The sequence below is a fragment of the Silene latifolia genome, chromosome 3 (assembly GCF_048544455.1).
Source record: "Silene latifolia isolate original U9 population chromosome 3, ASM4854445v1, whole genome shotgun sequence".
Classification (NCBI taxonomy): Eukaryota; Viridiplantae; Streptophyta; class Magnoliopsida; order Caryophyllales; family Caryophyllaceae; genus Silene; species Silene latifolia.
Window position 1 is genome coordinate 144,813,161 of NC_133528.1, and position 15,211 is coordinate 144,828,371.

Below are 15,211 nucleotides of genomic sequence, written 5' to 3' on the forward strand. Positions count from 1 at the left end.
ATTTCAGCTTTAATATATGATATATGATTATGAATATTATGAATCATCGTTGATTAGGAAGAATTAATAATTAGTAGAATTATTTCGTAGAATATTTTAGAATAAACTTTTTCGGTAAAAGATTACAGTAGAATATTTTGGTATTAAATGATATCACTATATAACAAATTATGAAGAATCCCCTATTTACTAAATGAATAGGCATTCTCCCAAATTTTCTTTCCAAAAAGCATCTTTCTAAATAAGTTAACTAATTACAATTATATATACATTAACTAAGTAAGGTAACTAATAATTATAATAATTTATTTCATTAACTTATTATCTTTTTATTAAAATTAATCTTTTCATCAAACTATAATTTTTTTTACTAAACTCTAATCTATAATATTTTAATTAAAATATTTTAATAAAAAAATTGTATCAAATTATGATTTACTTAATATTTTACTGATTCTATTATTTGAGAGTAACTTGACTATTACTTTCGAGACAAAAAATTGAGAAAATTTATAAATTGGAATCATTAGCTTTGCGGTATAAAAAATATTATTTATAAAAATATATTTCAACATGCTACTCAATTCTTTTAATTATTTCGGTTTTAACTTTTTATTTCTCAAAGCAAAATGCAATGATGAGAAAAATGAACAACTAATAAGATACCACTATTATATATCTAATTTAGTAGAAATAAAAAAAACTTTATAAGCCTGCATTTAATGCACGGGGTCTAACCTAGTTACTATTAATAGATTGTTCCGTAGAATATTTTATTAGAATTTTCGGTAAGTATTTCCTAATTCAACTCTACTTAATTTAGGTAAAGATATTTAAGAATAATAATTCTCTGTCAAAAATGAATGAAAAATTTAGTCAAACAAATATAGTCAAATATTTTCTAAGTCAATCATAAAATTACCGGATTTTTTTAATAACTTTTTATAATTATCTAGCAAGATTACGCGTGTCAATGTTTTAAGCTGATGACACGTGACAAATGGTTAGGTTCATGGTTGTTGCTTTAATATAATATATAATATATGATATGAAATATGAATACGCGAAAGTGGTAATTGAACACCATAAATTTGTTTAGTTGTGAGATTAAGCCCATAAGTTTCATTTTTAGCAATCAAGCCCTTAAATTTCACAAAAAGTGAAATTCAACCCCAATTTAAGAAATCATTACCTCTTAGAAATTTTCCATTAATCAATCCCAAAGATCGTCCCAGAAAAATACTTGCCAAAAATAACAACTCTTACCAATAATAATAAGGGTTTTTCTAACCTATGCCCACTAGGCATAGGATAAGAAAACAAAAAAGGAAAGAATTAAATGATGTTTTTATGGGAAATTGGAATATTCTATTACTTTTACTTTACTTTACAATAAATACATTTAATTCTTTTTTTTTTCTTATCCTATGCCTAGTGGGTATAAGTTAGAAAAACCGTAATAATAAAATCCTACGTAACATTACCAATATATTCCTATCCTAAGTCATAAATTTAGGAAAGATTTTTATTAGTCAACATAAAATTGAGCGTAATATTTGAGCATTTTGAACGAGATAATTAAGCGGGAATATTGTAGTTGTAACGTAAGCAGTTACTCCGTACTTTGATGGCTTAGTTATCGTTCCTCTACAAAAGATGCTTTTACTCTAAAACAGCCGTTAAGCAAGAGTTGATTGCGGTTTATTTGGTGAATAATCCTAGAAGTTTATATATATATAAATAAGGCGTCATTGAAATCCAAAACGATTATCTAAATCAAAAAAAAGTTAAAAATTGTGACAACCAAAAATTCAACTATGATCTTTACCGGTGAATGTCCAGTTACTTCCTTCAATAGAAAGGCAGAAGACAAAATTTTATTCAAGAAAGATTATGTAGAAGGAAAGTTGTCGTCCATGAGAATTAATTTTGACGGAAACTTAAGTGCAGTTTCACCTACCAACCAAGTCCTCAACTCAGAAGACATTATGAGAAGTCATATATTTGAAAAGTTGGACTCTACTGATAAGAAGAATGTAGCAGAGGTATGCAAAGCTTGGGCTAAATGGTTTCTTGTCGGAACAGATGGACCCAAATTTGAAAGGGATTACAAAAGTTCGTTGCAAAAACAAGTAAACAATGGAGTCGTCACGATTAAAAGAGGGGCTAATGAGGTTAAGACATATTGCCAATGTCGAAAGATAATCAATCAAACAGAAAAGAAGAATTTCCATTTTCAGCAATGGTCTGTCATGGCTATTTCAGAAATTGATGACCTTTCAGATGAGTATTGTGCAAAATTAGAGGAGTTTATATATTTATTAAAATTAAAATTAGAATCAGAACAAAAAAAATTACTCCTCAAAATTTAATTTTTTAATATTCCTCTCTAATAAAAACTTTTCCCTAAAATTATTTCTTCATATACACTTTTATCAAAAATTGTTTCAAAACTTCAACACAACTGACTTATTTTATCTCTTTTTTGAAATATTCCATTTGTAGCTTAGCCAAATTTAAAATTTGAAAGGAAAAACAGACGAAATGAGTCATTATGTTGAATTTTGAAGGAATTTTTTATAAAAGTTTATTTTAAGGAAGTGATTTTAGGAATTGTTTTTATAAAGGAGTTATATTAAAAAATTTACTTTTAAAATGTAGTAATTTTTAACTTACTTTTAAATAAATACTCCCAACTTTTAATGTCTTTATTTCATATTCATGTCCTTGTCATTGTTAACTACTATTTTGTACGAATTCGATTGATCGTACGATATCCCACTTTTAATTATATTGTTGAGTTTCCATTTATTCGATGATATAATTGTGTGATTCTTTTTATGTTTGTGTTTTTTTATTATACCTGGGAATTTATTCATGGTACAAATAAAATTAACGGGTCCATTACCTTACCCAAATTTAGATTTTTCAATGAACTTGAAAAATGATTCCGTAGATAAATGATTGATGATAACTCCGTAGATAACTGATTAATGATAACACAGCCTGATTTTTGTCTAATATACTTATGTGGGTAATATTTAACTTATTATAAGTTTGTGGCGGATATCCAGTTATAAGGGAGACTTTATTTTTTTGTTTCAAGTTTATCTGTTTGGGAAGATTACTTTGATAATGTATTCTTTAAGAGTAGGTTTGTGAAAGGGTGTCACTTAGTAGAACTATTCAGTGGAGTACTCTGTATCATATTCCGCAAATTCTAGTGTAAGATGGTTTTACACATTTTTCGGTAAAGTAGGATTTTTTTCAGTAACAATTTTAACTCATTAGGTTGTATTTAAATTCGTTTTATAATTGTATACTATAAGATTAATTAATTTAAAACCGCCTTATACAAGATAAACTTATAAGATTAAAGCGTTGTTTTTAAATGTAGTGATGATCTGAGTCTTATGATCAACTCTTGAAACCACTGTAATTTGTTTTGCTTATTACTAGTTACTTAGTTTTTTTTGCAAGAACTTAGTTAATTTTAATAAGCTTTTGAGTTGTAATTATCCCATTGGAGACGTTTTATATTTATCCGGTTTTCAGAAAGTACCGTTTAGACGGTTGGAGTTTATGAGGTTATTAATTTGAGTATTTATAGAATTATAGGTTGATAATACGCGAACCTATTTATTTTACCGTGACTCTTTCTAGTTTGTAATCCCATCTCATACGTTTGTTTACTTTTACTTTTGGTACACACCAAAAAAACGGAGGGATCTCATACAATCATGGTGGATGATGACATGACGTGGTATTTCCTGCTCAGAACCAACACGTGTGGCTGCTTATCCATACTCGTATCCACCAGAACACGTATACTCACCATGACCCAAGTTTTTTTACTCAACTTTTGTTTCTGTTTTTTCATTTAATCCCCTATAACTAAAAGAATAAAAAAGAAGTAATACGTGGTGGTTGCTTGCCTGATGGTGGTTGCTGCTGCCGGCCAGTGGACGACAATGATCGCTGCTTTGTGATGAACGAAGAAGATAAGGGGTGAAATTTAATGATGGTGTGTTAAGTTTATAGTGAATTGGTGTGTGGGGTGATGAGCAGCTGCGCTGGTGGTAGTAGGAGGGAGTCAGTGCGAGGAGTGACCGCATAAGGAGTGGTGGTCGGAGGGAGAACCGGGTAAGAATTAAGGTGTCTAACCCTTAATAACATAAGGGTGACCTGTTGTTTAGCAGTTTGCCCGTCGGCTTAGAGTGTTATTGAAAGATATGTTATATAGAATGGATTAAATTAGAATTACTGATAAGATGGAATAATTTAAGCAAGCCACATATGATGGATTATTCATATGAAATAACCCTAATTATAATCACTAATTTATTAAGTAGTTTACACTTTACAAGACTAGCTAGTGAAGATTTTTAACGGTTATTATCCGGTCTTATCTACACTAGTTATTATCATCAAGCACACTATTACATAAAATTTTAACGCAATTGCTAAATCCCGCACAACATTTTACTATATCCAACACACTTTACGCTATTATTCCAATAATACCCTTCGATTAAAAAAAAGAACACCAACCTTTCATCCTACTCACTCCTCCGACCACCCATTCTATCCCTGAACGCCCAGCCCCTAATCCCGACCAACCCATCCATGACCACCCATGACCCAGCACCGACCAATCGTCCACCCATCCCCCATCCCGATAACCACAAGCAGTCCACCACCTATCTCAAGTTAAAATCATCACAAATGATGTAGAAGGATAGTCGTCTTCAGGTGCGGTGACTGTAGGTGTAGGCGGAGGTGGGAGCAGAGATAGGTGGTCGGTTTCAGGGAAGGGGTTGTCGACTTGGGATGGGAGCAGGGAGGAGTGGTTGGCGCGGGTACATTGATGTAGAAGGATAGTCGTCGCGTGGTTGGGGTGTGGAGGGGTGGTCGGCGGCGCTGTGACGGTGGTGGGTGAAGATGCTGGTGCAGGGAGGGGTGCCGGTGAAATTGATTTTTAGGGTTTTTAATTTCTTGTGTTTCTCTCTCTTGTTTCTCTCTAATTTGGGGTAAGAAATGGGAGGGGTACACTCGGAATAAGGGGGGAAAAAGTGCGGGGTTAAGTAAAATGATGTGCGGGATTTAGCACGTCCCAATTTTAATTTACAATTTGTTTTTATAAAAAAGGTTTTTCTAATGTGTGCCTTAAAGGCACACATTAATAAACCAAATTAGGAAAGATTTACAACATATACTCATGATAAATGCAATTATAAACTTAGTTTTACCATAATTAGTGAGAATATAAAAAAGATGGTATTAATAATCTTTTCGTGATATTTTGTATAACCGGCCTCTTGTGCACCAAATTCGTTATACCTAGCTATATATATTAAGTTAAAAAAAAAATCATCAAGAATTTAGGCCTACTCAACAATGGAAGAAAACCTTTTGTTCAACAAAAAAAGAAAAACCATGGAAGAAAACCCTAGTGGCATGGCCGTGGCCGTGTCACGATGGACCTCCCTTCCCGACGACATCCTTTACAACATTCTTGACCGTCTTGATCCAACCAAATCCATCGCTATTTCTGACACGACTTTCGACATTAAACTCGGGTATAATTTGTATCAAACGCCACACCATTTATTTATCCTTGACAATCTCTTCACTATATTCGCTAATTTACCCTTACTCAACACCTTCCGTCTTCAACTTCCCCATGCTATATGTCTAAAACCTTGGTCACGGCATATTATAGGCTCATGGGTTCGTCGACTACGTGAACATAAACTCCAACACTTTGAGTTTACAACACATTATAGTTGTTCACCGTATGATGGTTATCGAGTGGACATACCAAGTGTTTTTCGATTGAATTCGTTGTTATCGCTTGACTTGAACTTGTGTATGGACGGTTTTTGTTGGAGTATTCCTAATTCAATCGATCTTCCTAATTTGAACAAACTTAGTCTAATTTTGGTCGATTATACAAATTTAGGAATGCTAATACGTTCTTGCCCGTCACTTAGAGATTTGACATTCAACATCCATAAGCATCGGGAGGTTAAAAAGGATTCAATATCAATCTCGAGTAAGAAATTAAAGCGATTGATTGTATATCTACATGGGTCGTCAATCCTTGAACTTGTAATTGATGCTCCGAAATTGGAGGACTTAAACTTTTCTTCTGATTGCTTATTTTTTGATGAAATAATGTTCGATTCAATCAACCATGTCAAGTCGCTTACTCTCGTTCGACCTTCACCTTTGCTCGACAATTATCGAACAACAACTACTAAGACGACCGTCTTCCTTAATATGACTCGTCTTAAATTAGCTTTGGGTTCGTTTAAGAGAATTGAAGATTTGAGTTCGATGCTACATTGTCCCAATCTCGAGGAACTCGTATTGGATGTTACTCAAATTGATTGGATGGTTATTACTCAAAAGCCTAAAGTTATTACCCTTCTCGAACATTTGAAGCGATTGGAGTTGCAAATGAAGACGGTTCGACTTGACCAAGACTTGTTGGAGCTAGCAGCATATATACTGAGAAGTGTGCCTGTTTTGGAGAAGCTGATTTTGTATGCTAAGTGGTCTTATTCAACTAAATCTCTCGCGAAAGATCAGTTTTGTCGATCTTTATTCGAGTGTCCAAGGAGTTCGCCACACTGCCAAATCGAACTTTTGGGAGCATATGGGTCTCAAGTTTGAAAGTTAGGATTTACAAATTCAGGTATGTTAATTAGGTGGAGTATTTAAGATTTTTTGAGTAGGGAAAGTCGAAAATCTTAACCATTTTTAGGAAGTTTAGGGTAGCGAGTACTACTACCCTTTGCTGCTAGTTAGGTTCTCCTGCTTACATCTAGGCTTCTAGGTTTCCCTACATTGGTGGTATCATCAGTTCCGTTTGTAAACAAGTTGCGGATGATATAAACTTGGGAAATTTGGTTATAAGATAATAAATAATTCATGCTACCATGTTAAGTTTGAAATGTTAGAATAATTAATAATATTCGTATGGCCTATGTGTTTCGGGTTTTAATAAAAGTTAAGTTCACATTATTATTACGAGACTTTAATATAAAAGACAGTATCGTGATGGATCGGTCCCGATTAATGTAATTAAAGTTCGGGAATTATTATTCCCTCCTAACTTACCCTATTATACATCGTCTTTCACGAAAAGGTACGATCGGGTTTGTTTTTGCGAAAAGGTACGTAGCCCATTATATAAATAAATGGATCTACATGATAAAAAAAACATACATAGAACGATTCATCTGACAAAAACAAACTATACGTATAACAAAGTGAAAGGGTGAAAAGTCTGTTTCTTCCTCCATCATCAAAGGAAACATTAAAGAAAGGGTTAAGGAGGAGAATCAATTGATTTATACTTCTCATTATTGAATTGATTGCGTCTGTAAAACATGGACCAAGGTTAGTCCTTTATTCCGTCTTTATAATTGAATTAGGGTTGAATTAATTCAAGTCTATATTGTATCTTGGGACTGATTTCATTATTGAAATCGTAAAGTTATTCTTACATTTGGTATCAGAGCGGTATAGTCTTGATTAATTTACCATAAAAGTTCACTGCCATTATTTTTCATCACTGTATTTATGAGAAATAATATCAGTTTAAATGAATTGGGTTTTTTTTTTCGGAATTACTTTTTCACATACGGACTTTACTCTTTCACATACATTTTTTCATAAACTTTCCATATGATACCCTTCCCTCTAAACCTAATCAAATTAACCTTTTCATATACTTTTCCCCTAAAATCGACTCTAATTGTTTTTAAAACTTGAATTATTGATTATAATTCTCCAATTAGTGAGTAATTTTGTTGGTTAGCAATTTATCAATATGTTTTATTGAAATTATTAGGGTTTTGAAACTAGGGAAATTAATTGTTTGGATGCTTATCAATTATATCAATGAAAGCGTGGTGGTTTGGGTGGTGGACACTGGACAGTGGTTCTGGGTGGTGTGTGAGGGTGGTGCGTGACGCTGCGTCGGTGGTGCGTGAGGGGGAGACTGGAGATGAGGGAAAAGAGATAATAAGCATTATAGGTCATGCTAAAGTTTCAACTAACAACAGTATACCAGTATGGTTATATTCAGTAGGACACATTAGCAGACGATTCAAAGTACGAAGTGATTGGCATTAGTAAATAGAACCCGACCAAGCTGCCATGCCCAGAAAACATTCCTACCAGTGAAGCTATCGCCAGATCAGAGTAATACTATCAGCCTTTGTCAGGCTATACAGTAATGTATCGGTACAAGACACAAACTTGACTTGTTTTGTAATGTAACGTCTTGCTTATCTCTGAACAATTAGAAAAAAAATAATAAACCTCTTAATGGTCAATGCTTTCATAAACATTTGTGCATTGTACATTGTACTTTGTACATTAGTCTGCAAGTGTTCAAGAGGCACCAGAAGCTACTACTATTAGAAGCCATCATCTGACACCCGGTTGAAGTAGTGGAAACAAACAAACTCCCCGTCTGATCAGCCGACTATTGTGAACTCAAGTTCGATTTAGCAGGTGTTTCTTGGCCACTGTTAAAATTGAATTCTTTGTCAGATCCCAAAGAGAAAAAAGACGTTTATATTGCCAATATTCCATGTCTCCTAAATTTTTCTCAAGGGAGCGTGGTGGCCGGTTGATCGAGTTTGAGGCCGGCCTTCGTCAGATGGGAGGATGGTGATTGGTGGTGGTTGCAGCAGGGGAAGGAGGTACGGGAGAAGGGATACTAGAGATGAGGGAAGGGAGATGGAATTTGAGAGGTGTAAAAATTGATGAGGGTGCGGGCGATGGGGAGTGCGGCAGGTCGGCCGGAGCAACGTCGGGCGAAGACTGGATTGACCGGAGCAAGGGTGTTGATTTGTTGAACGGGGTGGTGTTGGTGGTGAAAGGAGAAAAAAATTAAGCACATGAGAGTGTAAAAATTGACGAGGGTAAAATTGTAAAAGACGTATGTGAAAGAGTAAAATCCGTATGTGAAAAAGCACGTCCCAATTTTTATGTTTCAGAATATATAAATGCATATTTGTTTTATATGTTAGATTATAATAGACGGTCGCATATCACTGATAGTAAGTGGTTTCATGAATGAAACCTTATTCTACGTACCTTAAAGTTTTCAAAAACTTTACGCATGAAAATATTGCTTTACCCATGAAATCATTGTTTACGCATGAAACCAATCATGAGTATTTTTTTTGATTTGTTCCAACTTGCCTTCCTGGTTTTGTTTGTTTTCTGGGGTTGTGAAAGCCTATTTTTTTTTTAACAATATTTATATGCATTATCAAGCAATGATTGTTAGGGTTTTCAAGGTTTTGGAATATAAGTTTTTCACTTTGATATGCATTATTAAGCATGACAGTCCAATGTTTGTTTCCGCTGCAAAATTTTTTTACACATTAAAGATCATGCTTTCCAGATTTTGGCATGTAGTCACTGTAACATGGGTCGTATATTTTGTTTGCACTATAACAGCATATCAATGTTCATGGTATTGTATCTATTGCCTTTGGGTTGTGTGTTTGGAAGATTAAATGTTAACAGATTTCTACTTATTCCGACACACATATAGTTAGACAATAGAACGACTCGAATTAAAGTAATGGGTAAATTCATGTTATGAATTATTAATATATTATGATGATATATTTACCATTAAATTTAAATGTTTTGATTGTATATGACATGTTAGTCACCAAAGTGGCATTGTTATACTATAATTAGACTTTTAAAATAAAAGTTATTAATTGATCATTTTTTTTTTAAAAGGAGATGTTTAAATGACATTATAGTCCAATTGGTCAATTAATTTTTTGTCATCTATATTTTGGGAGATCACCCAAAGGTGGGTCATTAAATATAGTTGATAATATGAAAGGATTAATTATTCATAAATTGGGTCTAATAGTATGTATATCCAAAGATAACATTCTTATTTGATTCATGTGTGTTATAATTAATTGTTAAAGTACATATTAACATCAATGATGATTACTTGTATTTAAGTGTTGCCCAAAGGTCATTTAAATACATGTATAAAAGTTTGTATAATATTATTTGAATCTGTATGATAGTTTTTCAAAGCACTAATTGGTAACATGTATAAATGTTTGCAAAGATCTCCAAATATGTTTGCATCTGACTCTTTTGTAAAATTTAATGGGCTTAATTATGATGAGTGGGCCTTAAAGATCCAAAGATACACTGGGTATAATGGCTTTGGACATTGCCATCCCTGACGGATGAGGTACCAACAAAAATTACACGAAAGCTCGGCCGAAAAGTGTCATTATCGGGCTTGGGAGAAATCTAACAGTTGGGTTTACACCTCATGAGGATGACAATGGTGATAACATTAAGCCCTCCATGCCTAAAATAGAGAAAGCAAGGGAATTCATGCTCAAAGTAAAGGAGTGTTCACAGTCGGATTTAGCTGATAAGTCAATTGTTGGTAGTTTAATGAGTGAGCTGACTACTAAAAGGTTTGACTGGTCTCAACCGATTCATGATCATGTGACACACATGTCTAACTTTGGACAAAGTTGAAGACTTTAGGGATGGATGTAAGTGATACTTTCTTGGTCCAATTCATCATTAACTCTCTACCTTATGAGTTTGGCCGATTTCGGGTGAACTATAACACCATTAAAGATAAATGGAACTATCAAGAGTTAAAAGCCATGCTTATACAGGAGGAGGGGAGATTAAAGAAGATGAAAGATCAAGTTGTTCATTTCCTAAGTCATGATGGTGCAGCAAGTGACAAGGCTAAACCGAGTAAGAAGGTAAGAATGGTAAGAAGGGAAAGTCTTTCTTTAAAGGACACGAAAGTGCGATTCGAAAGAAAAGAAGTGTCATCACGCAAGAAACCTGGACACTTCAAGAAGGATTGTCCTAAAAGGAAGGCATGGTTCGAAAAGAAAGGTAAACATTATAGTTTTGTTTGCTTTGAATCAAATCTTATAGAAGTACCTAATAATACTTGGTGGTTATATTCTGGTGCAACTACTCATATTTCTCACATTAAACAGGGATATCATATGATCCAGCCCATAAGAGGAGCTGAACAGTTTGTATCCATGGGAAACAGGATGAAAGCACGCATTGAGGGCATTGGGACTTACAGATTAATCTTAGACACTGGTTGTCATATAGATCTTATAGATTGTCTCTATGTACCTGATTGTGCTCGAAATCTTGTATCATTAAGTAGATTGGATACTTTAGGTTTTAACTTTAAGTTTGGACATGGTGTATTTTCTATGTACCGTAATGAATACTTTTATGGTAGTGGTACTTTGATTGATTCACTTTATAGGTTCAATATTGATGTTAAATTTTCTGATTCCCTATTTATTGTTGAGAGTCAAGGTATTAAACGTAGTGCATTGAATGAAAAATCAGCTTACTTGTGGCATCAAAGGCTAGGTCACATATCCAAAGAAAGGTTAAAGAGGTTGGTAAAAGATGAAATTCTACCTCAATTGGATTTTAGTGACTTAGATGTGTGTGTAGACTGCATTAAAGGTAAGCAGACTAAACATACAGTAAAGAAATCAGCTACAAGAAGCTCTCAGCTTTTAGAAATTATACACACCGACATTTGTGGACCTTTTGACACTCCATCTTGGAGTGGTGAAAAGTACTTTATCACTTTTATAGATGATTTCTCGCGGTATGGTTTCACTTATTTGTTGCATGAAAAAGCTCATTCTGTGGATGTCCTTGAGATATTCATAAATGAAGTAGAAAGGCAGCTAGAAAAGAAAGTGAAAATTGTGAGATCGGATAGAGGTGGTGAGTTTTATGGAAGGTTTACTGAAAATGGACAATGTCCTGGTCCGTTTGCAAAGTTACTTGAAAGTAGGGGTATTTGTGCACAATATACAATGCCCGGTACACCTCAGCAGAACGGTGTTGCTGAAAGGCGGAACCGTACCTTAATGGAAATGGTTAGAAGTATGTTAAGTAATTGTTCTTTACCTCTTTCACTATGGATCTATGCATTAAAGACAGTAACCTATGTTTTAAATCGGGTTCCTAGTAAAGCAGTTCCTAAGACTCCTTATGAACTATGGACGGGAAGGAAACCGAGTTTAAGACATCTTCGAGTTTGGGGTTGCCCAGCTGAAGTAAGGTTGTATAACCCAAATGAAAAGAAGCTAGATCCTAGGACAGTCAGTGGTTATTTCATTGGCTATCCTGAAAAGTCAAAAGGGTATAGATTTTACTGTCCTAATCACAGTACGAGAATAGTAGAGACTGGAAACGCTAGATTCATTGAGAACGGTCAAACTAGTGGGAGCATTGAACCACGAAAAGTGGACATTAAAGAAATTCAGGTTGAAGTTTCTTCTCCTGAAGTTGCACGTGAAATTGTTGTACCAATCGTGTCGTCACAGTCAAATGACATAATGGGACAACAACGAAATGAAGTGCAAGACCCACAAAATGACAATAACAATGATGATCAAGTCACAATTCAAGGGGAGAATAATATGTCACGTGAACAGTCAAGGCAACCTGTAAGGCGAAGGAGGGTAGTCAATGTTCCAGAGGAACAATTAAGGCGATCTATAATAGAAAGAAGATCAGCCATCCCAGATGACTACGAGACATATAATATTGAATGTGACTTGAGCATTAGTGAGGATCCCGTCTCATTCCGTAAGGTCATGGAAAGTGATAATTCTGAAAAGTGGTTAATTGCCATGAAAGAGGAGATGAAATCTATGGATGACAACAAAGTATGGGACTTAGTAGTGTTACCTGAGGGTTCGAAGGCCGTTGGGTTGAAATGGGTCTATAAGACCAAAAGGGACTCAAAAGGTAACATTGAAAGGTATAAGGCTCGACTTGTTGCCAAAGGTTTTACTCAGAAAGATGGTATTGACTATAAGGAAACTTTCTCTCCGGTGTCAAAGAAAGATTCTTTAAGAATTGTCTTGGCTTTAGTAGCTCATTATGATCTAGAGCTTCACCAAATGGATGTAAAGACCGCTTTTCTAAACGGTGAGCTTGAGGAAGAAGTATATATGGACCAACCTGAGGGATTTGCATCCCCGGATAATGAAGATAAGGTGTGTAGGCTGAGAAAGTCAATATATGGGCTAAAACAAGCTTCCAGACAATGGTATTTAAAGTTTAATGATACCATCACGTCATATGGGTTTGTAGAGATTACCGTCGATCGGTGTATCTACATTAAGATCAGTGGGAGTAGATTTGTTATTTTAGTTTTATATGTTGACGATATTTTACTTGCTGCGAATGATCTAGGCATGTTGCATGATGTAAAGAAATATCTATCTAAGAACTTTGAAATGAAAGATATGGGTGAGGCATCCTATGTGATCGGAATTGAAATTTTCCGTGATAGATCACAAGGATTGTTAGGGTTGTCTCAGAAAGCTTACATTCACAAAGTTTTAGAGAGATATAGAATGAATGAATGCTCTGCAGGGATAGTTCCTATACAGAAAGGGGACAAATTTAGTAAAATGCAATGTCCTCGTAATGAATTGGAACGAAAAGAAATGGAGAAAATTCCCTATGCATCCGTGGTTGGGAGTTTGAACTATGTTCAGACATGTACTCGACCAGATATCAGCTTTGCTGTTGGAATGTTGGGTCGGTACCAAAGTAATCCCGGGATGGACCACTTTGGAAAAAGCTGCAAAGAAGGTCCTTAGGTACTTACAAGGCACTAAGGAGCTCATGCTTACTTATAGGAGATCCGATCATCTTGAGGTGATTGGTTATTCAGATTCAGATTATGCCGGATGTGTTGATAGTAGAAAATCAACATTTGGCTACTTGTTCCTTTTAGCTAAAGGAGCAGTATCATGGAAAAGTGGGAAGCAGTCTGTCATTGCTACTTCTACTATGGAAGCCGAATTTGTGGCATGCTTTGAGGCCACTATTCATGCATTGTGGTTGCGAAACTTTATCTCGGGACTTGGGATCGTCGATAGTATAGCCAAGCCGCTGAGAATTTATTGTGATAATTCTGCAGCCGTCTTCTTCTCTAAGAATGATAAATACTCCAAGGGTGCTAAGCACATGGAATTAAAGTTCTTATCGGTCAAAGAGGAGGTACAGAAACAAAGAGTGTCATTTGAGCATATAAGAACGGATAAGATGGTAGCAGATCCATTAACTAAAGGATTACCACCCAAGGCGTTCATTGGCCATGTAGAACGCATGGGTGTTGTATCAAAGGTCTTGTTATTATAAAGTTAATATGCTTGTAATAAATATGACATCTAGAATTCACTTATAGTATTGTTTCTGTTATAATAGACATGTTAATCATTATAGTATATGTATACATTACAGTTATTAGATTACATGTGACTAATTGTGAGAATTAATGTTCTTCTCAAATTAAAGTTTTACCTAGATTTGGAATTGATTTGTGATACATGGAAGGAATCATGTCGATTAGTAAATGACGTGTGACCGCCATGATCCAATTAGTTCTATTTCGATTAAGGATATGAAAGTTAGTGAGCTTAACATAAAAGTGCACATTATAGTTATTAAACCATTAAGTCAACACAAAGGCCAAGTGGGAGAATGTTAGAATAATTAATAATATTCGTATGGCCTATGTGTTTCGGGTTTTAATAAAAGTTAAGTTCACATTATTATTACGAGACTTTAATATAAAAGACGGTATCGTGATGGATCGGTCCCGATTAATGTCATTAAAGTTCGGGAATTATTATTCCCTCCTACCTTACCCTATTATACATCGTCTTTCACGAAAAGGTACGATCGGGTTTGTTTTTGCGAAAAGGTACGTAGCCCATTATATAAATAAATGGATCTACATGATAAAAAAAACATACATAGAACGATTCATCTGACAAAAACAAACTATACGTATAACAAAGTGAAAGGGTGAAAAGTCTGTTTCTTCCTCCATCATCAAAGGGAACATTAAAGAAAGGGTTAAGGAGGAGAATCAATTGATTTATACTTCTCATTATTGAATTGATTGCGTCTGTAAAACATGGACCAAGGTTAGTCCTTTATTCCGTCTTTATAATTGAATTAGGGTTGAATTAATTCAAGTCTATATTGTATCTTGGGACTGATTTCATTATTGAAATCGTAAAGTTAATCTTACATGAAAATCATAATGATTTCAAAACATTATTATTAATTACATGAAAATTATAAAAATATACTTCTC

At 34.4% G+C, this 15,211-nt stretch overlaps 1 protein-coding gene across 1 annotated transcript; it reads left to right on the top strand.

Moving 5' to 3' along the window:
* Window positions 1-5,436: 5,436 nt before the first annotated feature.
* On the top strand, window positions 5,437-6,678 carry LOC141649875 (FBD-associated F-box protein At4g13985-like). The gene has a single exon (XM_074458547.1). The coding sequence runs from the start codon at window positions 5,437-5,439 to the stop codon at window positions 6,676-6,678; it is 1,242 nt and encodes a 413-aa protein (XP_074314648.1).
* Window positions 6,679-15,211: the final 8,533 nt, after the last annotated feature.

What these genes read in the sequence shown, in the direction of transcription:
- LOC141649875 (XM_074458547.1), top strand. Translation starts at nt 5,437, where the DNA reads ATGGAAGAAAACCCTAGTGGCATGGCCGTGGCCGTGTCACGATGGACC.